General features: G+C 37.6%; 2 protein-coding genes across 2 annotated transcripts; both read left to right on the forward strand.

Moving 5' to 3' along the window:
* The first annotated feature begins 1918 nt into the window (after window positions 1-1918).
* LOC140232191 (uncharacterized) lies at window positions 1919-6787 on the forward strand. The gene is made up of 5 exons (XM_072312329.1): window positions 1919-1941; window positions 3680-3748; window positions 4161-4377; window positions 5328-5448; window positions 6660-6787. Exons 1-5 carry the CDS (start codon window positions 1919-1921, stop codon window positions 6785-6787), a joined length of 558 nt encoding a protein of 185 aa, XP_072168430.1.
* On the forward strand, window positions 6782-24572 carry LOC140232340 (DNA ligase 1-like). The gene is made up of 18 exons (XM_072312470.1): window positions 6782-6869; window positions 7730-8052; window positions 8681-8773; window positions 9564-9793; window positions 10447-10511; window positions 11133-11234; window positions 13220-13296; window positions 13789-13880; window positions 14829-14913; window positions 15471-15672; window positions 16390-16475; window positions 17230-17422; window positions 17866-18010; window positions 18829-18911; window positions 19210-19362; window positions 20324-20521; window positions 21040-21132; window positions 22410-24572. The coding sequence occupies exons 1-18, from the start codon at window positions 6831-6833 to the stop codon at window positions 22488-22490; spliced, it is 2340 nt and encodes a 779-aa protein (XP_072168571.1). The 5' UTR covers window positions 6782-6830; the 3' UTR covers window positions 22491-24572.

The raw sequence follows: 24572 nt of genomic DNA on the forward strand, positions 1-24572 counted from the left end.
TCACCTGTGTATAATCTATGCATGCCTTCTTCTTTTGTTCTGCTTCCTTGAGCCCCAACTCATGCATATACTTATGGTGACTCTGCCATGTCATCATCCTTGTTCATTGCAATTTGTTCTAAATTTTGAAAATATTCTTATTCTTCATCCCAATTATCACAAATTCTGAAACTCTGTCCTCAGTATAACTAATTTATAGTTTATGAATTTGAATAATTTATAGTTGTTCAAATGTAAAAATCTGAAAATCATCCGGAGGTCTCCTTTAAATCATATATTTCCAGTTTCATCTCATTTGTATAACAAAAGAAATGTAATATTTTTCAAGGCTCTTCCCGTAGATTTTAGGCACCTATCCCAACTCAGGAATCAGTCATCAATATTGATCCCAAGCCATTTATTTTGTTTGTAATAACAACATTCAATGCACTGGATTTCAGTATGTTCCCACATTCTTACATTTCCCCTAAATATTCACTACAAAACAAAACAAAAAAGTTTTTTTTTTTTTATATATATCTCAAAAAAGTACTTTACCGATTTTCATAATTCAAACGGGAATGGATAGGGAATTTTACTACTCATAACCTGAATGTCATATCATTGCCACCAGGTATCATTATTTGTGTGGAAAATGCATTTTATGTCAAAATACATGGAAAATTGCACTTTAGTGATTTGCATTGACTTTTACACAAATAATCAAACAATCACTCATGATTCTGAACTTTTAAGCATGATTTATTGCATATTTCTCTATTTCTTTCTTTTCATGAGCATACCAAAGTATTTAATAATTGATATGTCCACCATCTGCTTAAGTGATCAGCTGGTATCTCTTCCTCATACTGGTAACTAAAGTTTGTATATACTTGGCGCTGCTCAATGTTGGCCCATGCTCTCTGCAAAAAGCACATGGCTTCGACCAACATTTTCATATCGAAATGGCCTATTGTTAAAAAAAGTATGCATAACATCTGTTTAATAGGGAAGCACATTGTACCTGAAGAAATTCCTGAGAATTGCATATCAATTTAAAAAGGTACTTTTGTGCTAACTTGCATATATAGGAAATGTACACAATATGCTTCCTAACCTTAAATGCAACTTTTTTCCCATGCATTTTGACATAAAATACATTTTTCACACCAATAATGATATCTGGTGGCAATGATTATGCCATTCATGTTATGAATAATAAAATTCCCTATCCATTCCCGTTGAATTATGAAAATCGGTAAAATACTTTTTGAGATATATCCAAAAATGCTGGGGGGAGGGGGACTTACTTTTTCGGTTGAGTGTATATTAGGCCTAAGGACAGCCAAAAAGATGGAAATCTTATAAATTAGGGTCTTTTTTTTCTATTGTTATGCAAATCGAGTTACACCCGAATTTATTGGTAACGATAGATGACAACTACTGAGTAAATACATCAGTCATACCGATACGATCGGCCCCCGTACCGAAGGGAAAAAAAAAAAAAAAACCCACTAAAAACTAATGATCAAGGGTATTTTTCAGAATGCTGTCAACATACAGTTACTTTCAGTAGTCTAGCGCCACCAGCTTTTCGCAAAGCCAACTTCAGAGAAAACAGCACGCACACCCGCTCTCTCAAGGAAGCAGCGAATTTACCGCGGGAAAATAGGAAATCGGCGCGCCGCCGAGATTGTTCATTCACGATTGAGAGTGCACTCCCCCACGCACTGGCACTGTGTACGAGAACGTCAATACTCGCTATTTTATTATTGTATCTATAACCTTGATTATCCAGTATTCCAATGTGCATATTCTCGTCATTTCCAAGTGTAGATCTACGTTATGACTGTCTGACACGGGAGTGCCTACTACTTGTCTGAACATTATCTATCCGGTTTTCGATTTCCCACCATAATAATAAATAATATTAATAAACATGCCCGGGCAACGATCTATCACGTAAGTAACCAAGTTAAGTAACGTATTGGTAGATCTAACTCAACTGTTTGTAGTTCGACCGTATAGATTTCTATGCCCTACAGACCCTAGACCCTAGTGCATTCATATAAATTTAGGCCTAACGTTATAGGTTCTAGTCATGATTAAATTGATATCTAGTTATAGCCTAAATAATTCTCGACTGTTGCTGTTGTAATTAAACTTGAGGTCAGGATTACAACGTATTCAGGTATTGTAGAAGTCTGGTGAGTGCACACCAGTGTAGGAGATGATAGCTCTGCTGCCTCAACATCTGCTCATGAGTCGAGGCATGTCAATTTCATGTTCTTTTCTGTACAACAGCTGGTGCATGCTACTCCTATGTGATGCGGTTGGAATTAGTAATAGTAATAGGGGTAGGCCTCGCCTAGGCCCTTAGTGCAAGTTTAGATGTTGTTCAGTTCAGTTGTGCTTGTTTTTCTACACTTTGCTAATGCTAACGTTAGATTGGTAATCATCTACGTCAAATAAAATGTGTATTACCCTGTAGATTTTTAGAAGATTTCTAAGATTAATTTAGACACTACTTCAATTCATAACAAAGCTAGACTCGTTTGACCCCTCAGCATGCAGCATTCTAACACTAACAGACCTGCCTGCATGTCTATCATTGTCTGATTATCTGGTCTGTTTTAGATCTAACGTTAGATGTTCTACAGTCCTTTGGGGTAACCTTAACTATACACAGCCCAGTCGCTGTACGTAGCGACAGACCTGTACAGTCGGGACCACTAACCGCGAAGAGAGTTCAACGATCGCATTGCGATCGCTTTGAATTTTGATACTTTAGATCATTTTTTTTGTCACCTCAAAACTCATCTAATACAATCTTCAATAATGAGACTCTATACAAGTGTAGCCTATATCTATATCTATGGTATCAATATTCAAATTCATGTTATGCAACTTACTGAAATTGATGATTATATCCAGCAAGTCCAAACGGTACACGTCTTTCACGCCGGGCCAATTTGAATACGTGATGTGAATGCCCTTTCAAAAGGTTGCGCTATCGACCGTACTGTGTGCTACACTCAAGCAGCGCACGCACGCATAAGATCTCTCCGCAGCAGACGACGTTGGGTAGTACGCCATACGATATAGGTTCTGTAATACGTTCTCAACGCACACGCCGCGCTCGCTTTGGAGCACTTCCAGTCACGCATGCACATAATTCGCAGAGGTCAAGGCACCATTTTGAATTCTGCAACGATGAACCCCGATGGTCAGGAATTGCGGCAGAAATTGTCTTTTTTTTTTCCGCGGACTTATCGCGAGGGCTCTCTATGGACCCGGTGTGGCGAACAATGCTTCTGTAATACAAGCATGCATTTAACGAGAGTAACGTGTACTGTTTTTAGAAGAAACATATAAATTTTCATAAGTTTTGTAGTTTTGTTGAGGTTCCCCACTTTGAAGCTAGGGTATCCTTGTAACAAAGTTTCTCGCCATACAGACACGACACTTACAGATTTCAACATAGTAAAATTATTAGTCTCAATTATACAGCGATTGCTAACTGTAGTGACTAGTGTTAAGTCTTAATTTTAATCATTGCTTTAGGTAACACTCTACAGAGTACAGCCGACCCTACAGACCCTACTACACTCTAGACCAGACAGTATGTCCATAACCCTCGGCTTACTTTACTTAAAGCTTCTGTTTTCTTCAAAATCAAATTGTTTCTCTTCTTTTGCAGCTCTTTTTTTACGTCACCAAAGCCGAAGCCCCCGGTTGCTGAAAAGACTGTGCCAAAAACTTCACCAAGGTACGGCTACGATATTGTGAAATTCTGTTCATCTCTGCTATGGTATCGTCTGACTGATTAATGCTGGATTGAGTGTGCCAACTTTTTGTCTTTCTTTATGATATTTAAACATACCTTAATTGTTTGAATAAATGTTGTTGTGCAATTGTTAATAATGTCATGTATAGATTGTCATATAAATATTATTTGATTGCATTATTTTTGTATTACAATACCATGTTGATTTTGTGCTCTTTATTCTATAGACTGAAAATATTGAAAATTACAACTGCTAGTAACATCATTTGCAAAGACTCTGATAAGAATCAAGTTTGATTTGTTCTTGTGAACTGTAAAGTGACTTGAGTTTCCTTGTTTCCTTGCTTTCATTTTGCAATCTCTCCTCTTGAAATTTCTATGACACGGTCAGCAGTAAGTTAGAGAGTTCGCGACCCCCGCTGCAGGCCAGGAATGGGTCGCCGCCATCTGATGCTGACGGAGGAGAGCCGGTGAGGAAGAAAGCCAGGCGGATTCTGGACAGCGACAGCGAGGACGAGAATGACGTCGCCCCTTCCACCTCTCCTTCGTCGAAGAAGACTACGGTCGAAACCAATGGAAAAATTCCGTTGGACGAGAAAGTCAACCCTGAGGTATTTTACCCTTCTAATTCTACCAGCAATCTATCTGCACACAAAATGGTATATTTAGGAGGTATCCATGAAAGTGTACCATATTAACACTTTCTGTGCCATGGGCTTTGGATAGTGTGTATAATGCTTTGGGGTTTTCTGTGCCGAATGGCACTCAAAGCACATAAAGAATAGGAATGATATGACCAGTTGAAGGTCAGAAAGACGAAACCAAACCCAATTTACACATACCTTGTACTTCTTTACCACTTTTTTAGTTACAGTTTTTTTTTATGAGACTTACGTCTACAGATTCTCACTTTCATTTAGAATTCCTCGGGATTAAAAACTTAGTGCGGGATTTTTATTTTGTGAGTACTAAAGGCTTCAGTGATGGCTATTTCCATATGAACCTCTGACAGGGAGTGTTATATAGGTCACATGGCATGATTGTCTTACATTTGGCTAGAGTATGTGAGCAGTATCAACAGATACAAGTTTATAGGATACCTCCAAAAGATTTCTAGGCTTCACAGGGGGAAATTGTAGAATGATTTGAGTTCGAGCCAGATCAATGAATGTACCATAATGCTGTTTGAGCTTTGTGTATTCGGCCCACAATGGTTCTCTTGCTGCTGCTCAAAAGAAAGTGCTTAGCTTAGCATGTTGCTTTGCTCACACTTGTGGACACTTTTCCTGAATTTTAACATTCGCAATCTCCATTGTAAATTTTTTTTTTTTACATATCTATATTGGGAGTAAAAATTGAAATAAAGAGCAGAATAACTTTTTGAATATTGACAATGTCTCTTTTTGTGAAAATAGGCATTTTACATTCATACAGAAAGACAATCATTTCATCATTTCTGTAGTGTTATGTGAATTTGTTTTCTCATGATAATGGTATATAGAGGCACAATTATGAGTTTTCTCTGTGTACAACTATGTGCATTCAATGACATCATCTGCAGCCGAAGGTTGAAAGTTCAAAGGTCAAGGAGGAACCTACGTCACCACAGACCAGCCAGACAGATAATTCTGAGACGGAGGTGTCTCCTGTCTCCAAGAATGGAATGCCCCTGAGGAAGACTGGTTAGTCGATACAGCTGTGAAGTTTAACCCATTACTTCAATCTGCACCCTCTGCCAGCTTAACTCTGGAAATGCATTCTAATGGCAGTCTGAGGGTTTAATTATTGTTTGTGACTTAAATTACCAACAGGCTTCAAATAAAGTCTTGTTGTACTTATGCAATCATTACTGGCTACATACATATTGCTGAGCAACCATACACACTTTGTTTAAAGTTACAGGCAAAGAGAAATGAAGTGTAGATATAACAATATCATCAAACTACTCTCAAACTCATTGGTGTCACAAATGAGAGATTATTTGTTCCCTTCATTTTAAAGAAATGTGGAGAAAAGAAACAGATGTCATCAAATCATGACATGCTAGGACTCTATCAAAAAAGTAAGTATGAGTCATCCAATACATGTAAGCTCGAAAGGAATTGCCTTTGGCACTTGTGGCATTCAATGCTAGGCATTACTTAAGATTGTCTGCTGAGTTCATATGATGGCTTTTATGATTTTGATATGAATGTTATGATGCCTGCTTATAAGTGAACTATGGGGATATGAGCACTGAATCCACAGGTTATTTGAAGATTTTTAACTCTTTATGTGCCATGTTTGCATGACTCAGTTGACGACGTGTCAAGTTCGCACATTCTACTCAAACGCACAAACCCGCCCAAACTGATCGATAAATCTATTAGCTAAATGCCATAGTACAATGAAAGTGTTTCTCGCGATTCCATTCCTGTCACATGTAGCTTACATTTTATGTGGTGATTGACTATCAAGCAGTGTTCCCTACTGGATTTGCGAGTAAATTCTCAATTTCTGTCACTGTTTTGTGTGCAAAAGCCATGCTTCTACAATAATCTAGCTACTGGTCATTTAACAGAAAAGCAATCTTAGATTTGTCATACAATTTACATCAAAGCAATGCTTGACATTTTCTATGCAGCGTTGCTCACTACTTGTCCAGCGTATCAAAAATCTATAAAAGTTACATAGATTTGAAGAACAAAATGTTTACCCAAAGCATGACTGCATTCCTGTCTCAGAATAATGTAGCACACAGGGGGTTTTAACCATGGCACATAAGAGTTGATGTGATTTGTTCATGAAATTCAAAGAAAAAACAAACAAAAATTTTTTTGCCTCTCTACTTCACTCAGCTCGTAAGCACATGAGGAGAAGGCAACCCATTGCGACCTCGCCTGTTTCTGTCAAGAAAGAGGAGACCGACCCAACGGAGAAGAAGATGGAAGAGAAGACAGAGACGAAGCAGGAAAGAAGGAGCGAGAAGAAAGACGAGGAGGAGAAGGAGGACATGGAGAAACAGGTGGTGGTGAAGGATGAAACCAACAAGGTGAAAGAAGAGGAGGAGGAAGAGGAAGAGAGAATGGATGTTGAGGAGCCGGCGGTATCCAACGAGAAAAAGGTAGGGAGCAGAGGGGTGACACACCCATCAAAACAGTTGCATCGTAATCATAGATGCAATTATATGAAGGATTAGACTGATCCTACATTTGCACAATTATTCAATCTCAAGTGCTTCAAAGTACCTACCATGTTATTAAGAGAGCTGTGGAGAATAGGATGAAGATTGAATGAGCAAGTGTGTTATTTAGTTTGGGACTATCCAATAACTGTCAGAAATATCACAGTTCCGGGAAAATGTCAAAGAAGTGGCAATTTCTTCTTTAACTTCCGTAGATGTTCTTTCAATGATGAGGTATCTTTTCAAAATTGGACTGTAAAGATAAATAGCAGATTTGACTTGAATGATAACGGGGCAAGAGGCATAGTGATGTGAAGGTAGTTCACCTGGTTCTAAACTTGACTCATCTTAAATTCTATCCATTTAAACATGGCAATTAATGTTGTGGTTTTAACAAGATTGATAGCTGAGGGATCATTAAACTTTTAATATGTGATCATGAGAGACATGTGCAACGGAAACAACACCTTGTGTTATATTCCATAGAAGACTGATTACGAGACTACACTGTAACTGTAGATATGGCAAGCTGAGTGCTATCTTGTATCCTACAGCAAAAATTGATCGGTTAGTGTATGAGATGATATGATATTGGATTTAACCACCAGGACATTGTATAATATGGATATTGAATGAAATGCACAATTTATGTGGTACATGTTCCCATTGTGCAATATATTTTGATTTGAGAAGTGGTAGTAATTATTTTGCAGGTGATTTTTACTGTCAATTTCAAAGCATTATGACTGCATGGTGTTGCTAGGTAAAAGTTTGTTGTTGCTGTTTCCTTTGTTGGTTAGGAAGCAAAGTCCCCTCCAAGAGAAGATTCTTCAGCTGCCAAAAAGTCACAGACACACAAGGAAAAGAAGTCGCCTTCGCAGAGAAAAAACAAGCAGACGCCAAAATCGACGAAGAAGTCAGCAAAGGGGAGCAAGAGCACGAAATCACCAAAGCAAGTCTTGAAACCTGAGAAGAAGGTCGAGGAAGAGCCCAAAGAGGAGGAGAAGGACGCAAGAGAGGATGGAAAGGATGAGAAACCAGTTAAAAAGGAGGCGGTTGCCGTGAAGCAAGAGGACAACACACCAGCAAAGAAGACCACCATGCTGATGTGGGGTAGCAAGAAGTGAGTGTAACATCATTATCCAACCAGCAATTTGATATCGTATCATTCTTTCCTTCATCTTACATTAGCAACAGACATAGATTTTGATTAGCTAAGTCTGGTTGGCTTTTTTTTTTTTCTTCCCATAGTTGTATTGAATTGCATAATATCACAATGTTCTTTCTTGCAGATGCAATATGTAGAAGTGAGTGTTTTCAATCTAGAGGAGATTTTACAGATATCACATTTCCAGGATGTGACAATTTTTACAAACCACTCAATTTTGTTTCAGTTTTGTTGATGTCGCTTCTGACTTTTTTGAAAGTGGATGTATAGTAAACACACAAAGAACAAACTGTAAAGCTCTAGGGGAAAGGCTCCTAAGAGCTTGCATTTTTTGTTAAGTATTGCTTAAACTATGCTGAAGAAGTTTGTTTTTGTTTGTTTGTTTGTTTGTTGTTGTTTTTTCCAAATCTGTTTGACCTCAAGAACTGCTTCACTTAGTCAATTTCTCTGCAAAAAGTCTTGCTCTTTGATGGATCCAGTGATATTATTATAAGTGCCAAACTGAGCAAAAAATACCCTTTAGCATTTTCTTTGATGGCTTCCAAGATTCATTAACTTTTTCTGCATTTGATGCCTTCTGTAGGTCGGACTCAAAGACTGAGGGAGAACTGGCCTATCATCCTGGAGCAACCAGATACCACCCCATCGATGATGCCTGCTGGAAGAAAGGAGAGAAGTGAGTCATCATGGCTATCAGCAGTATATATCTTCTACAAGATCATCATCATCATCATCTTCATCATCATCGTTGTCTTCATCAACATCACAATCATCATCATTGTCATCACCATCGCCATCATCATTGCCATCATCATCATCACTATCACCATCACCGTCAACATCATCATCTTTTTCATCATCACCATCATCATCATCATCATTGTCTTCATCAATATCACAATCATCATTATCAGTTTTTACTGTTATCTTCAGCAGTGGCAGCAGCAATATATCTTGACTTTCTCATCATCATACTTATCATCATCATCAACGTCATCATTATCACCCTCCATATGATCATTTTTTGTCATTGACCTCTTTCAGATTAGAATAATAATAGTTTCTCTGCTTTTTGGTTTTTTTTTTTGGTCAGGTATTACAGAAAGTATTGCCAAATATTGACCAGTTGCTGATGATGCATTCAAATGGGGGAAAGCAGCTGAAGTCCTCTTGTCAGACTTCACTTTGGTTTAAAAGCACACCCCCTCCAAAGAAAGAAAAATGATTAGATAAATAGATAGAGACTGGATAGTAGCCTGCTGCTCAAAAGTGGTAATGGTATCACCAGGTTCCCAAACTTCAGGCAGTATGTTAAAGATTTGTACTCAATTTCATTTCAAAACTTGTGTGTAAGTGCAAATTCAAGAGACAAAATCTATGGAAAAGGGAAGAAGGGAGAAAAATGAAGGATTGGAAGACTGTCCTTGTTTATTGCTACTCAAATCACTCTCCATGACCCTCCCCAGGGTTCCTTACATGGCGCTCGCCCGTACCTTCTCCATCATCGAGGAGACGAGTGGCCGGCTGAAGACCATCGAGATCCTCACCGACTTCCTCTCCTCGGTGATGCTGCTGACCCCCGACGACCTCAAGTTGTGCATCTACCTCTGCCTCAACAAGCTGGCGCCGGCCTATGAGGGCCAGGAGCTGGGCATTGGGGAGACGTTGCTGATGAAGGCCATTGCCCAGGCAACCGGTAAGAGAGCCAGGGAGTGCATCTTTATTTTTCCCCTTGATGATTTTGTAATCAATCATCAACATGATATGTTCAACATAATGATGGCAGTTTACCAGCTTTGTTTTCTTAATGTTTTGAAACTTGCCTCATCTTTGTAACGCAAAGTGTGTACTTCATAAAGTGGTAGGTAGTGCATGTGGTGTTGAGAAATGATGTTATAGAAGGACTTCGCCCAGACATATTCTATTATCAGTGGCATTTTCTATTTCGAGTAGAAAAGTTACACATTTCTTGTGATGCGTCTATTTCTGTATTTAAGAAAAAAAAAATCATTTTCAGATGCCAGTGTTGACTTCCCTTTCAGTGGGTTTATGAGAAAATTATGATAAATTTAGCCATATCCCAGTAGGAATCTTTGTTTTTGAATGCTGTAATTTCATGATTGGTTTTTTGTGTTCAACAACTCGTATTTCCAGAATACATAACAATATCACCCCTTTAGCAGATGTTTTATAGGGGAACATTTTATTGAAAAAGTCAATATCACAACAGAAGTGGCATTTGAGATTGTCATGCATGAGTGTTTTCACCAGGGAGTCATCCTCTGTACTGTGTGCTGTCATCACAGAAGATACATTGCTATCACATATTTTGTCTTTGCCCCGATACAGGAAGGAGTTTAGAGAAGATAAAATCAGACACAGCTGACAAAGGGGATCTTGGCCTTGTGGCAGAGGTAAACCTCATCAGAATGATGGTTTCTCTTTCTGTAATGCTTTTAACAAAACATAAGACCTACTTTGGTAACAGAAGTTCCCTTTCTTTATGATGCTGTTTGTTTTGCCTCAGATTATAAAGAGGATGATAATATTGGTAGTGTCATTAGTAATCAAAAACCCAACCCATATTCTCATTACAGGACAATATCGTCTGTTGAGAATGAGAAGGGCATTAAGTGGTCGTGAACACTATGGGTTTAGTGGCAACTTAACGCCCTTATTATTCTCAACCGACGATATGATGTTATGATTTAAGCAAGAAATTGAATCATCACACTATAAACATTTTTTTTTTTTAACAGATAGATTTACTTTTAGATATAAGCATGCAAGAATGAATTTGCTCTGGCAAATGATGTTTGCGATTTACATATCATATGGTGTATTACAACTGTATGTTATATTGTGCTTAGAACAGGTAAAACTTCAGAGAGAATCTGTCTGTAAGAAGAGATTGTACAGAGATTGCACAAATGAGGAATGATATGAAAGATGATAAGATATGAAGGGTTTGAATGATTACAATGCTGCAAGGACCTCACATAGTTCTCTCCATTATCTCGACCGGCCTCCTGCAGAGCAGCAGAAGTAACCAGCGCACCATGTTCGCCCCTCCCAAACTCACCATCGCCAAGGTCTTCAGCAAACTGAAGGACATTGCCAACATGAGCGGAAATGCTGTGAGTCAATTAGTCCTCCTCAATGTGCTTTATCTAAGAATAGAAACAAAACAAGTAAATGATCTTTACTTTGAATAGATATACAGTACCCACTGCCATAAGAGGTCAAAGCCATCAGTGGCTATTTGGCACAAGCACAAGTGGAGTAGTCTAGTGGATATGACACCTGTCTAGCAATCAGGAGGTCATGAGTTCAAGTCCCACATGAGTATATATGCCCATAATTTTTATGCCTCCGCCACGAAGTGGTGCCGGAGGCATTATGTTTTCGGGTTGTCCGTCCGTCCGTCCGTCCGTCCGTACGTCCGTACGTACGTCCGTCCGCATTCGTTTACGCGATAACTTGAGTAATATTGACTGGAATTTTACCAAACTTGGTCCAAGTATAAAGTATGATGGGGCAATTACTTGATTAGATTTTGGGTGAAATCGGCCAAAGGTCAAAGGTCAAAGATCAAGGTCAAATCATGAAATTGTATTTGTTTGCGCGATAACTCAAGACTGGATGAAGCAGCTTTCACCAGACTTGGTCCAAGGATGATGTATGATGGGGCAATTAGTTGAGTAGATTTAGGTGACATTGGCAAGAGGTCAAAGGTCAAAAGGTCAAGGTCAAATGCTAAAAATGTTGCTGTTTTCCCCATATCTATGCAATGCCCGAAGGTATTTTTTTTAAACTTAGGGTAGACATGTACTACTGTGTAAAGATTCTCCAGAGAGAGTTTCATGTCATAAGGTCAAAGGTCAAAAGGTCAAAGGTTAGGTGAAAATGTTACAATTTCACTTTTCTCGCAAATGGTTCAATATATTTTCATGGAACTTGGTACATACGCATGTACTGACTGGCAGGAATTATCTAGGGAACTTAGGGGTCATGGGTCAATAGTCAAGGGGTCAAAGGTCAAGGTCAACTCTTCAAAATTTTACTATTTCCCCCATATACTAGTATATTATGCAATGCTTGCATTGTTAGTTTTAAAACTTAATATATACATGTATTACCTAATGGAGATTCTCTGGGAAATTTCCAGCCAGAAGGTCAAAGGTTAAGGGTCAAAGGCCAGGTTTAAGTGCAAAAAAAACCCCTATTTTGTACTGTACTTACACTCTTTCTTCATACCTTGAGAATTACTCAATGCATAAACTTATAAAAGGGACGGTCAGAAGTCAAGTAAAAATCCTCAATTCCCCAAATATGTGTACCTGCCCTCTTTGACAATTATAGCAAACCCAGTTCAAGGAAAGTGAACATTCAAGATATTTCTGACAAACCTGTCATTTCAATATTTTTCCATTTATGTGAAACTGTCATCACACATTGTGAAGACATTGTACTATACACCTATTGGGAGAATCATGCATTATGGCGGAGGCATCAGTCGCCATAGCGACATTTCTAGTTTTTTATTTTTTTTATCATGGCTATTACTCAAAGATTGCTGAATAATATGCGTGTATTTACATCAATTAGGGTAATTTAATTTGCCAGTCAGTTGCAAAACAGACAAACTTGACTGCAGACTTTGTGCATGATGACTGAAGTACTGGACTTGATAAACTGTAGTTCTTGTTAAATAGTTGCTTTAGAAGTGAAACTCCTTGGCAATGTTATCCTCTTTAGAGCCAGAAGGCTGGTAGCTCTGCACAAGATCAGAACCTTCCTTGCTCATGACTGTTTAGTTGCACCCCCTGTATTTTCATCTCTTTCTGTGACAGGCTTGCCATCTTTAATCAAAGACATGACTCATAATAAACATGCCCATGATATTAGGGAGGAGTGTGAACTGAGCCCTTTACATAGTCTTTCTTAGGGGACTAAAAGCGTGGGTCCTATGCATGTTTGTTCACAATTTAATTTTTTTCTTGATGGTCCTGTCAAATATATCCCAAATTAAACTCAAACTTTAAGTTCCAAATTTCCTTTATACTGCCTCAGTTCTTTTGTCCTGCAATGTAAAGTGTTTTTCTCTTTTGTCTTGTTTCAGAGTATGTCTCGTAAGATCGACCTCATCAAGGGACTTCTGGTGGCCTGCAGGCATTGCGAAGCAAGATATCTGATAAGGTCAGTGTGTCAAAGGTCACGACCCTTCAGTGTCTAACCATGCATCTGAAATTCTGTCCTGTCCTGCTAGGCAATAAATCTACATGTTTTATGGTGTTTTTGTTATGAACTAGCACTTCAATTTACAATGGATTTCTGTGGATGTTTATGACTCAATTTGATAACTGAAAGTAGAGGCTTCATCATACAAAAAATAGAGATTTGATTATAATCTCAGGAATTTTAGCAAGGTCTCCAAACTTAAATCTCTGCATCTACTTATGCATAGATATTCCTAGAATTGTCCAATTAGAATTATATAAATATGCGTTAACCATTAACCTGTTGAAGACTAGTCCCTAGTGTACTCGGGCAGGTGTCTATGGGTAATGCATGTTAGAGCAAAATCAGTCCTCAACGGGTTACAGAGAACAGAAAGAGTTGGATAAAGAAGAAGAGTTCATTGACCGAAAATTAAAAATCAAAATAATAATTTATTTTTTTCCTGTACAGATCACTTGGTGGGAAACTTCGCATCGGTCTAGCGGAGCAGTCTGTCCTGGTGGCCATCGGTCATGCTGCTGTCTTGGCCAGGCCAGAGAAAGGTACAAATTTCAAACTGACCACTTAAGGCGTTTGTTCCAAATAGTAAGGTGTATTGCACCCTAACAAATTATCAGTTGAGAAGCACTGGGATTTGCAAACCAAAAACTGATTATTGTGGTAATGCCCATGTTCTAAACCATTGAAATCTCATCCATGCTAAACCCTTAATTGTTGAGAAAATATGAAAGGAAAAACATAACTGCATAGCATTGATAGATAATCTGCATGAACATTCTCAAAACCTGTGGAATATGTAAGGATGTTTATTGGGTCAAGTATTTTCATTTTGTTTGGTTACTTTCCTTCTTCTTTTTTTTCTTTTTTTTTTTTTTGCAGGGTTAGGGTAGGAGAATGCGTGTCCAAGAAGATTAAATTTCATGGAAGCATTGTAACAGGAGTTTGAGAGCTGTGAAAGTTGAGAAGAATCAGGTTGTTACGAAGAATGCTGTAACCACTTGAATATTTGGAAGACATTTAAAATTGCCATCAGCACTTCAAACTAGTTGCGTTAATCAAGAGCCATTGACGTCACTCGTATATAAACACTCCTACTGGTGAAGTGCTGAAGTTTCTTCGATAACACAGTTTCTCTAGAGGAGATATTTTCTCCGTGAATTTGTTATGTCAAAATTTGACTACACATTATCCCCAAGAAAGGAATTTGTCTCTTTCCTACAAATACTAAAAATGTATATGTACCCAAGAAATACAGTATTCTGTGCAAGTCCTATCATGGTCACGAGAGCAGTACATATATTGTACATCCATGTCAAGATTTTACATGGCATACCTTTTCAGACAATCAACCAGGATTCAAGCTGTCTTATATTCTTGCTACTTGTCCAGTTTTACTCAATATTTGAATTTCTGTCAATCTTTACCACACATCTGCATCCTCTCCCTCCCTCCTCTGATGCCCTATGACCCCTTGACCCTTATCTACCCAGACGGAATGACCCTGAAGACCAAAGTGTCCGACAGCATTAAGAAGGAGATGGAGAGGGCCGCCATGTTGGTCAAGACGGCATACTGGTGAGTTTTTGGGAAGAATCTTCAATCAATCCAATGAATTTAATGTCTAGTTGTGTTTAAAAAATTATTTTTAAAAATGCTTACTTGTTTTTGCTCTGTGAGGCTTAAACTTAGGCCAACACAGAGAGTGGCATGGACAGCTTTGGTGAAGGAACTTTAAATGGATTTTAAACACATAGTAAACTTGCCTTTGAGTCCATTAGCCATGTTTATATATGTTTTCATTGTGAAAAAAATGAAATGAATTTGAACTGAACTGAACTGAATCCAAACGTTAGTGTTATACAGAACAACTTTTATTTCGAGCTAGTTTCTGGTCGCACACAGTGAAAATTTCCACTTTTCAAATATTGTCAGTTAACAATCATTGCAGTTACTGTGGTGACAACCAATTGAAAGTGCTCATTGCTGAATGGTTTTCACTCAGCTGCTTCCATAGTAACCTCCAGTATTTTAATGTCCAATGACTGTTAGCAAGCTTTACAGAAGCAGGTCCCTTTCCTATATAGTCATTCTTATATTACCTACCATATGCTTTCTCCTTCCCTCTGTAACAGTGAAATGCCTACGTATGATGCACTCGTTCCCGCCCTCCTCACCCACGGGGTGGAGGCCCTTCCGGACCACTGCCGCCTCACCCCAGCTATCCCCCTCAAGCCCATGCTGGCGCACCCCACCAAGGGCGTGTCGGAGGTCCTGGACCGGTTCCAAGACATGGCCTTCACCTGCGAGTACAAGTACGACGGCGAGAGGGCCCAGGTAGTGTTTCTAGTTTGACGCAGATGGGCGGGGTCGCAGGGAAACTTGACATGAACTTTATGAGCAGACTGTTTGTTGATAGATGAGTTGTGAATAGAATTCCATCTTTGATCTTTAAAGTTGAAGGAGAGAGGATTCAAAACTCTGTCATGGAGGTAAAATAAGCTTAAAGAACAATTCTGTCCTAACTTGGCACAGATCTGTGCTTGATGTGGTGACTATACAGTGTGGAATTTTGCTACATGCAAAATACGAGTGTGTTTTACCATATCGTCGGCTGAGAATGATAAGGGCGTTAAGTTGTCACTAAACCCATAGTGTTCGAGACAACTTAACGCCCTTCTCATTCTCAACAGACGATATTAAGTTGGGTTTTTTCTTCAACCAGAATAAGGATAAATGATTTTGAAATTGATTTTTGAAATATCGTTTTAGCTTGCTTAATACATGTATGTGCAATTTCTCCTTTATTGAGTTGGATGTTTGTTGCTCTCACTTTCAACGTGTTTTGATATTTTTCCTTGCATCAGTATACTTTTTTGCTCTTGAGAGATATGCAAACCTCTGATATGTTTAATATCACATTATGTTAGGAATGATGTTATGGTATTTATATCTGACTTCAGTTTGAAAATGATTTTTCTTCTGTACATATTTGCAGCATGTTTGTTTTCTAATGTTACTTTTCGTCATTCAAATAAAAAAATATTTCCCCAGATCCATGTCCTGGAGTCGGGGAAGATTCACATCTACAGCCGCAACCAGGAAGACAACACATCCAAGTATCCAGACATTATTTCAAGGTGAATACACAGGTCTTCTTTCTTTTTTTTTTAACCTCCCTTGTTAGAATAGTAGGCAAAAAAAAAAAAAGAAAAATGGGCAAAATAGACAAAAATGGGGACACAAAGTGGGAGTGTTACAACCATGTGACTAATCATTTTGTATAGCTGTCTCTAGAATTTACATTTTTGTCAGGTTTTCAAGCAAACAAGCTGTGAAGCTCATTCTGTGAGAAATGAATGTATAATGCTGCCTTTGATCTTGATGTTTTATACCATGTTTACGAAGTTGATTTGTAGCTCATTATGTGAACAGTAAATGTGTGTAGCTATCTCTGAACTCAATATTTTTACTGTGTTTTGAAAGTTGATTGGTGCTTATCATCACGACCCCTTGGCATAGTTTGCTTCGGACAAGTTGTATGATCGTCAAATTTAAGTCATAGAAATTAGAATATGTTATGTTTTCATAACTTTTATATAACTTCACTTGAAAGTGATAGTAACTTTATGCATTTTGCATGTTATTTTATGTGTCCTTAGTTTGCATATCAGACAAGTTGCGGTTGGTAAATCTTAGTCATAGAAATTAGAATATGTTGTTATCTCAACTTTTATTAAAGTTTTGTTTGTAAGAGAGAAAGATTGTACAATCTGTGTGTTATATGGTTTGTACTTTTACCATATCACTGACTTCACAGCTGATGCAGATATGAAATGACTGAAATATGTCAAAAAATCATCAAAAACTCTGGAAAATTTCCTCACCCCCCAGATTGCCGTCTGCCCTCAAGGATGGAGTGAAGTCCTGCATCCTGGACTCGGAGGCGGTGGCGTGGGACAAGGAGAAGGACCAGATCCTGCCGTTCCAGGTCCTGAGCACCAGGAAGCGGAAGGATGCGGACGCTGGCGACATCAAGGTCCAGGTCTGCGTCTTCGCCTTCGACCTGCTGTACCTCAACGGAGAGGTGAGCTCGCCAGCCAAACAAACTTTTATCCAGCTTTTGCAGAAAATCGTTAAACATATTCTAGCTCTAGATAATGAGACTCATGCTACTACTGTAAAAGTGGTCATATTTGGCGCGAGTAATTCTTTGTGCTCAGCACAGTAAGATGAATTTCGCGTGTTTTAATTCCGTGGAATCAAGTCATTTGTCAGAGAAGCATATAACATACCAAAAATATTTGTGTGTTTCTATTTTCGTGCTGGTTTCTTGTCACAAGAAATGTGCAAAAATTTCCACTATTACAACTATTCAAGTTATTTAGTGATGCAGAGCGGTCAATTCTTCCAGACTCTGTAAGAGATGAAAAAGAAACATGAGATGATAATGTCAGACAAATATTTTTGCTGAAATAGCAGCCTAATTTCTTTCATGTCTGTTTGATTGTCTGTATGTTTGTTTTTCAGTCATTGGTCAGGAAACCCTTGAGGGAACGCCGTGACCTCCTGAGGTCAAACTTCCAGGAGGTGGAAGGAGAGTTCGTCTTTGCCAAGTCCATGATTTCTTCCAACACAGAGGATATTGGAGAATTCCTTGATGAGTCGGTCAAAGGTGTATTGAAAAGTTTTCATGTTATATAGGGAATTTGGTATTTTGTACAAAATTAATTACACTGCTAATTCATAGTTTTTTGAAGTATACATATAGAGGAGAAAATTGTTCTTTACGTATATTTATATATAAGCAGAAGATCCCAGAATCACAAAATAACTGGATAAAGCAATTATCAGAAGATTTGCTGGTGGAGGTAACTCTTTTGCTTAAGAATGCATGTCTGTTGTTGCTAAGTCTTTTCTCTGTGGTCAGGACATTTTAACTAATGTGTTTGATGAAACCCTGAGCATATTTGAGCCAGAAAACTGCACATCTCATGTTTTTATTTAAACCTATATTTATATATACCGCTGGCATTATCATCTTTACCTTCTGATGAAAAATGAGCAGAGTGCATCTATTCATAAATCTCCCCCCCCCCCATACTTCTCAGCATTGTATTGAAAAGGTGAAAAAAATAATGATAATGATGCCAAGATTTAGAGATAATTTTCTGAAGGAGATTGTACACAAGGTTTATGAGCACTGGTCACATTTTTACAGTTGTGGCATTAAGCAGCCACAAATTTTAACAAATTGAGGGGATGTATGTTGCTCAATACTGTCATCTTTGCTTTAAGGTGTGCACCTTGTGAATAGTTTATAGATGTCATCATTTAAAGGTATACACAATTAATGGTGATAATTGGTCATTAAAATTCCTTTGCATAGTCATCACATCTCAGAAATGTATCTTACTAAAGTGTAATTGTGTTTAAGGTGTACAAACATTGATCAATGCATGTTTTGTTTTGTTTTTTGTTCACCATTTTCAGGTAACTGCGAAGGCTTGATGGTGAAGACACTTGATGTTGATGCCACGTATGAAATTGCACGACGGTCGCATAACTGGCTCAAGGTTGGTACAATAGAGCCATATTTTTGTATTACTATTTTACATTAGTATATACTTTATTACAATCAAACATGGTACTTAAGATAAACTGTACCTTCATGGATGTGCAAGCTTAAGATTGTGATGCTGTTCAGCAATGATTTTAACTTTTCACCAAAAGTAACTTTGTTTCATTTATTTACCAGTTGCAGTTTGGAGACAGGCATTGCTTTGGCACACTCTGTCCACCATATCACAATCAGGGAAAGTGCCATTTTCCTCAAACCGTTATTTATTTGTTTTCATGTTTGGAAATTTACAGCTGAAGAAGGACTACCTGGAGGGTGTTGGAGACACTCTGGATGTGGTGGTCATTGGAGGATACCAGGGGCGCGGTAAGCGGGCGGGGTCCTATGGTGGATTCTTGCTGGCCTGCTATGATGATGAGAATGAGGAGTTCCAGTCCATCTGCAAGGTAAGATGGATTTGGATGCAAAGAAGGAGGAGGAGGAGGAGAAGGCAATGTTACAGGGGGATATGTAAAAGGAAGATAAGAGGATTAGGAGGAGGAGGAAGAGAATGAAGTTGAAAACAGAGGATACAAAAGAAATGCAGGAGGAGGGGGATGATGACAGGGGATGAAGTGGTGCCTTGGTCATATACAACAACGACAGCTTGGTAAAAAAGAGGCATACCCATTAAGTGTCACATCAGTGTTTCTTTTCTTTTGATGATATTATATTGTTATATGCAGTTGAGTATATATTAAAGAAACAGTACACTATAAATTCCAAATTATTATTATTATTATTATTATTATTATTATTATTGTTATTATTATTATTATTATTATTATTATTATTATTATTATTATTATTATTATTATTATTATTATTATTATTATTATTATTATTATTATTATTATTATTATTATTATTATTATTATTATTATTATTATTATTATTATTATTATTATTATTATTATTATTATTATTATTAATAATAATAATTACTACAACAATTCATGAGTGGCTCATTGCAAGAATGATAGCTCAGAACTGAAAATGAAATGAAATCATAGTCAAAGATGATGATTTTGTGTTTTTCGAGGGGCCACCGCCCAGGAGTTACGAGCTTCAGCAGTGGAAAAGAAAGATATTTGTTAATGTGGGCAGATAGTTCTGAAAAATAAAGCAGCAAGATTGTCGCAGCAATTAGTGATATCATTTTGAGTCATTTTAGATCAAAAACAATATTGAAAGCATCTCATCTCATCTTATTCCTACTGCACAGTTAAATGCTTCGTAAATATAAAAATCATAGTTAATCACATCAAGAAGAATGTTGCTAATGTTGCGATAGAAAATCATCAAATATTCACCAGTTGGAAGAACCACATCCAATCAATCTCCATCATTACCCATTACTCACTGCAGATTGGCACCGGCTTCAAGGAAGAGGAGCTGGAGCAGCACACAAAGTTCTTCCGGGAGCACGTCGTGGAGAAGCCCCGCCCGTACTACAACTTCGACTCCACCCTGGCCCCGGACCACTGGTTCGATGCCGTGCAGGTGTGGGAGATCAAAGCTGCCGACTTATCGGTCTCGCCCGTCCACAAGGCAGCTATAGGAATCGTGAGTAGCCAGCCATTGATGTTCTTTCACCTACACACAATATACAACCTTCCTTCATTTGCCATTGATATATTTCATATGAGAAAGGCTGACATCAACATTTTCATCAACCATCTTTCATTCTTATCAATCAATCGGCTGAGACAGAAGTAGTAAGCACGCAACCAAAACAACCAAAAACAACATCATAATACTCCCTATACTCACCAGGAAAGTGGCACTTTACAGTAAACACTCATAACAACATCGGCAGACAATACTGTTACTAATGTGTTTTTGTTTTTGTTTTTTAGTTGTCATGTTTTCACCCTTTCATGATCATTTGATGCAGGAGACAGCAAACATAAGCAATATTCAATTTCATACTCTCTACTTCTCCCTTGGTGCTTACTTACAGTGTATTTGCTTCTTGTGATTTCCCCCTTGTCCTAATCTCGTACAACAGACACCACTTTCCCAAAAGAGCCGTAAGGTATTTTTCACAATAAAATTTTATGTGTGTTTGTCACCAACTGCAGGTCGATCCAGCCAAGGGGATATCGCTGCGATTCCCGAGGTTCGTGCGAGTTCGGGACGACAAGAAGCCAGAGGAAGCGACCAACGCATCACAGGTGAGATTAACCCATTCCCTGCTGGACTCGTAAAACTCCATGGATTCAGCAAGTGCCATGGCTTAAACATAATTCTTTTTTTTTTTCTTTTTTTTTTTTGAACGGCTTTTCCTGTCGGCCGGTAGTCTAAGTCAGCATTGCCAACATTGAATCCAAAAGGGATTAGGAAAGTCTTCAATGACTTAAATTTCAATTGACACAATAGAGGTAAAGGTCCTGTTTACCTTTGGGAACAGTGATTTAAGAATTTTTCAAGATATGACACTTAATGCATATGTGTAGGTCTGTTCTACCACAAAACATCCTATCATATAACATTTTCGTGATAGAGCCTAAAATGTAGGGAGATATTTGTATTTTTCTCAATATACCCCTACTGTAGACGTTTTAGTCTAGAAAATATTTTATTATAACTATTGTTCATATTTTGTTTATTTAACAGTACTTAACATTGATTTTACTGATTCAAATTTTTACAGTGGTTGTTTCTATCCCTAACTCACATTTTAGAACTATTTTGAAGCACTAATGCTGGGTTTTTGTTTCATCTACAAATGGTAAATTATGCATTTAATGCATGTTTTTATCCATCTGGCATAGAATTTTTCTTTGACTTATCAAATTTTCGGACTTGTGCAAGGTGGATATAAGCAAAGCTGCCTGTATTTTTTTTTTTTTTTAGTTCTCAAGGTTCAAAGTTGGTGAATGGGAAAAGGAGGGAAATGTATGTAATGGAAAATAGAGAAGTCAGTGTAATAAGGCTTTATTTACCATTTGTAGATGAAATAAAAACCCAGCTTTAGTGCTTCAAATTACTTGTAAAATGTGAGTTGGGGATAGAAACAACTAACGTTAGAATTTTAATCACTATAATCAATGTATTGTTGAATATACAAAATGTGTTCAATAGTTATAATGAAATTGTTTCTAGAATAAACCATTTACAGTTATAGTTTATTGAGAAAGATAGCAATATCTCCTCATATTTTAGGCTTTATTGCAAAGTTTTTATATGGTAAGATGTGTTGTGGTACAGCTGACCTACACATATGCATCAAATGTGATAACTCGAACATTTCGTAAATCACTGCTCATAATGGTAAACAATACCTTTAAATGACTTTCCCATTTTTCAAGAATTGATTTCGTTTTTGAAGATTCTAGAGTAATCTTAACGCATCACTCCAGAAAAATGGAACAAAATTGCCGTCCCTGAATCTTCCCGCCCACCACTCGTTATATATCATTTATCATGAATTTCCTGTACTTGTTCGCAGGTGGCTACCATGTATCGAAGTCAAGACCAGATTAAGAACCAGCAAGGCAACAAGAAAATGGCAGAGGAGGATTTCTATTAGATTTTTATTCTGAAGGACAAAAATGAGAGAAAACTGAATAGCAGCCCAGCAGTGACCGCCTCTTGGAAGTGAGAGAAGTGTAGAGTGTAGAGCATGCCATGTTATGATTGCTGGAAAATCAGAGACAAGTTTGCTGACCCTGGGCCGGATTAGGTTTGTTCTTGGTTCTCGGGTTGGCAGCCATTGTTTTGGCCATTTATGGCCACGTGTTTAAACAGCAGGCTGCTTGGTTGGCAAGTGAGAATCAACACATACCAATCTTTTCATCAACTGGAAAAGGAGAAACCCAACGTGATGACTTCATGTTTGCATCACACTGAATAATTTTTCTGGTGAATTTGCTTCTCTAGATCAATTGATTGTATTTAGGACATACCACATGATATGGAAAGCATATCATTTCATGAATTCTGCTGAATTGTCTAAAAGGTGTTGAATAATTTGCACCTTTTGAACCAAGCTGAAACCGGACAAGTTATAAGATTTTTCAATTTTCAAATTTGTATGTATTTAACATTAGGATTTAAAAATTGTTTAAAAAAACCATTATATTTCCGTGGAATAACAGCACTTTGAAACTGAGGAATTGGTCAGACTTAGATTCTCCATGCCCCTACACAACTGGAGAGAAAGTGTAATGTCATCAGACAATGCTTCTTGGAAATGCTATGGACATGTACAGTTCATCATACAAATACTTTGTATCTCTGAAAAGGACAGTAAATTTACTTTATAAATGAGAAGGTTTAATGAGGAAAATTGAAAATGTTAAGATACATTTTTTTTTGTGTGTAAATTTTTCTGTCAAAAAAAAAGAACTCCTTTAAGTCAATATTCTTACGTAAGTGACTCAACAGTTGGCAGCAACTTTCTGAAACTGGGGTTAGAATCGCCAACTTTGGTATTGAGCCAATAAACTCCAGAGCTACATTTCATTAAAAAGTTGCTGTGAGAGCAATTGTTGATGCAGTGTCAAGTATCATGTCAATGAGAAGAATCCAGTTTCCTGATCGGCTGTTGCAAGGAGAAATTGCCATTCTAGCAAATACAGTATTGTTATCCTAATATCTTTTATGAAATGAGACACAAGTGACCACTAGATGGCGCTGTTGCGCTCGGACTGTGGCAGAGTGTTGCATTTAGGACACTGATACTTCAGATTAATATAAATCACAATTTTCCTGCTAGCAGGGACTTTAAAAAGCATCCTTGAGTAATCTTGTTTGACATTAATGAGTGTGAAGTGCATGTAGTGTGGAAAAAGGTTCTTAAAGATCCTATACTCTTGTTGTAGCAACCTACATTGGATAGATGTAGGTCAACATTAATTGCATTCATGGAAGATGATATTACTTCCCTGTACAAAGCTTATTTTGGGAAAACATTCATGGAAATGACCCTAAAATTAGTTTATGTGGGACTGCATACAATGTTCTTGTAGATATGCTGGTCTCTAAACTCATTTCTGGCTAATTGAGGTCTAAGTGAGGCTTCTCTAAAAATGCATAATATAATTAAGACCAACCAAATGGGTACACATTGGTGATACTCACATGTACACACTCAGACAGACATAGAGTGATTCTACAAAATAATGTATCAAAGAACTGTTTTTGTTGAAAGGTGGAATTTTTTACTCATATCCCCACCCCCGAGGAACATGAATGATCAGTTACGGGAAGTGCATTTCCCAGGTGAATTTTAAGAGCTTTAATATGAAGGGGAAGCTTGTTTACTGATTTTTGCTGCAATTATGTGAAATACTGAGTAGATTGCCTTGGGGCAATGCAAGAAAAATGTGTGATCTTGTGTTGCTCGAAATGCAAACTGGTGCATGTAGAATTGCAAAGAAATATACATTGTATGTAGTCCCTTTAGTTGTATATTTGTATGTATGTATGTACGTCTAATAATTGTGATCCCCAGAATTGTTAATAATTACCACCCAATCAAAATAAAAATAAAAAATAACAGAAACAGAAACAAAAACAAAACAAAAAATGACTTGTGATTGATAAAAACTTTGTCTATATGAAATTTTTTCTTGATTGAAAACTCCCCTTTTTTATTAATTAAAATGTA

The sequence above is a fragment of the Diadema setosum genome, chromosome 8, assembly GCF_964275005.1.
Source record: "Diadema setosum chromosome 8, eeDiaSeto1, whole genome shotgun sequence".
NCBI classification, from domain to species: domain Eukaryota; kingdom Metazoa; phylum Echinodermata; class Echinoidea; order Diadematoida; family Diadematidae; genus Diadema; species Diadema setosum.